Source organism: Papaver somniferum, unplaced genomic scaffold (assembly GCF_003573695.1).
Source record: "Papaver somniferum cultivar HN1 unplaced genomic scaffold, ASM357369v1 unplaced-scaffold_8794, whole genome shotgun sequence".
NCBI lineage: Eukaryota > Viridiplantae > Streptophyta > Magnoliopsida > Ranunculales > Papaveraceae > Papaver > Papaver somniferum.
This window is the reverse complement of record NW_020651853.1, coordinates 878-3633: the sequence shown is the minus strand read 5'-3', so window position 1 is coordinate 3633 and position 2756 is coordinate 878. Positions and strand designations below refer to the sequence as shown.

The following is a 2756-nucleotide window of genomic DNA, read 5'->3' as shown; positions in this document are numbered from 1 at the left end:
CATTTTAAGGTTTTACCACAGTTTTAAGAATTTTTTTGAAACTCTTCCACAACTAATAGAAGAACAAAATATAGAATCTCAAGTAGTATGAAAATACATTAACTCTTCTTTTGGATCTTCATCTGAACAGAAGATTACATAACAATGCAAGATGCGTAGTGCCATGCCAGCATACTTACATTACATATATTGCTGCTGATGATGATTGCATTTGGACATGGTACCATAGGAAGCCAATCACATTTACTAGTTGTTCTCCTTTAGTATTATACTAGTATGCGGGGATATATATATGCATAAAGGATATATATACCATGTTTTATTCTTCTTTCTAATATTAGATGAAGCTAATTAAGAGCTATTATAAATTTGAATTAGGTTATAAGTTATTATAATAGTTCTTAGTCGCAAGAGCTATATGCCTTTATCAGTCCACTATTGTAGCAGAATAAACTCTTGGAATTAATGTTTTCCGGTGTTTATTTTGAGTCCAAGCACCAACAATAGTAATCAGACCTTGAAATGGCCAACAACTGATCCGGGGTCATCCTCTCGAGCTCGTTCTGTCTTCGACTTGCAAAAATACTACTGTTACGGTTTTGTGCATCTGTAGCAATTGAATAATCTTCGGTTTTATGATTTAGATTACGCATTCTCTTGTAAAGCCTCATTGTTGCTACACAATCCTCAAAAGGGTCTTGTATTCCAGTTTGAATAGCGTACCTGTTCAATTTTCATTCAAGTTTTAAATTAGTATATTTCCTCCAGCATAAACTTATATTTTTTTCACTACGAAACCAGAGTTCAGTGTAAAATATTTACCCCAGATAAGTCTGTGTTAGGTATTTAAGGGAGTTGCTCAGCTTGCTGGTTTTCATTAATGGTGGATATTTGGCTGTATCCCTGAGGAACACCATATAGAGTATCACAATGTTAGACTTTCCAATCATTTTTTTCTTTTCTTGGCAGGTATTAACTAAATGATGATTTGGTTGGTTACCTTAGCATGTGTGATGGATATTCCAAATTTAAACAATTCAGGTCATGATCCAGACCATGACCTACAAGTATCCTTGCTTTTCCATCTTTTGAACCTATCTTCCATAGCGGTTCACCATTGCACAAGAAATCTTGAATGATTTTCTTAACATCCCTCAGCTGCATTGCGTTTGAACTCTTTAAGTACTCAGGTCGCACACCAGTTGTTTCATACCTGAATTCCCATTCAAATACCTGAATTTAGTTAATTAACATCTCCAAATTTCGTGATAAAGTGATAAAACCGAATAAAGATTTAATAGTCTATGTATTAGGTATGATTATTACCGGTAGTTAGTGACCGCAATGAGTGGCTTAACATAAGCATGAAATATGACTCTTGCATGCTCATCAATAAGGCACACTCTTGCACAAAGATCTAGTGTTCCGTCACTTCCTCCACCAACCATTTTGCAACCTAGCGCAAAGACTTGTGGTCCTCTCGTTCTCTCTTCGTTGTGGATACCCAAGTTGGACATTCGAGATAGGATGTCGTTGGGTGAACCCTAGTAAAAAACAGCAACTGTCATTATCACGATGAACTTATACCATGCATGTCTAGATGTATGTTCTGACTACTAAACTTACAAGATTTTCCCGCGAGAACTGGCATGTTTGCCGATGACCTCGCACAGCATTAGGGCTGTTGAGAATAGTCAAGCAAAAGCTGCATCCTCGGACACTGAACACCCTAGCACATTCTACCTTTGGCAAGGGTCCTGTTATTGACAATGTTAATCAGAACAAAGAATATCATATTTGCATGACGTACGTAAGTTCAAAACTAAGTTGGTTTTATCAGAAAGAGCCTTAAATGTTTTACCAATAAGATGCTCCCTTAAGGATTCAAAAGAGCGGCAGTGTTTGCCACAAGATCCACACATGGGTTCATGAACAGAGTGAAATGAGGTCCTCATGTGGTCAACAAGGTGTTCTTTCTTATTGAACTCTCTATAGCATCCTGCACATCTGTTCCTGGTAGAAGTTGTCATGACAATGATAAACTGTTAGGTTATTTTCTTACAACAATAAATAAATCATAAAAGAAATAGGCACACTTGCATATTAGAGAACCGGATGCCTCTCTAATAGAGTGGTTGAATTTTTAGAGTACGATTAAAAAACCGTAGATATGTATATATAGAGAGAGGTGTATGTAATGCATACCTAAGAGACTCGGAACCCATGATAGTTGTGATATAAAATGATAAATGTATACAGAAAAGAGGGAGATGGGAATAACAGAGAAGAGCGGAGAGTGTTGAGGAAGAAGCTTTGGGGGTAGTGAGTATTTATAACGTCCTATAGGTATGGTACAAATAATGGGCTCAACTTGCATTATGGAAGAGTGATACGTGGAATGATTCTTAAAGAGAACATCCTTTGGAGTTTTATTCATTCCTACTGTGCATTCATGGCCCCCTTAGATTCACTAGACAAAATAGCATTCTTAGCATCCAAATTCTTCTGTGGGTGACCAGCCCATCTCTTCTAAAATAGAATATTTGTTTCACCTTATAATTTCTCTCATTTTAGCTTCAAGCTGGTTTGTAACCAACTAGGAACCATCTAGCTAGTTGTCGACTTGGCCTGCCTAGCATGGGAAACTAGCTGCAAGGAATTTTAGGAGGTCTATGGATTTGTATATGATCAGGCACGATCATGATTGATGATTCATGTAGAAACTATATAGTCGTCAGTTTCATCTTTCAATATCT

The 2756-nt window shown here is 36.8% G+C and overlaps 1 protein-coding gene across 1 annotated transcript; it reads right to left on the bottom strand.

Moving 5' to 3' along the window:
• Positions 1 to 59: 59 nt before the first annotated feature.
• Positions 60 to 2311, bottom strand: LOC113346036 (RNA exonuclease 4-like; the record flags this gene model as incomplete). The annotated part of the gene is made up of 7 exons (XM_026589646.1): positions 60 to 723; positions 823 to 903; positions 1001 to 1213; positions 1327 to 1544; positions 1627 to 1757; positions 1862 to 2013; positions 2206 to 2311. Coding segments are annotated over 7 exons (1145 nt in total), but the record flags the coding sequence as incomplete, so codon positions are not given.
• Between the last annotated feature and the right edge of the window lie 445 nt (positions 2312 to 2756).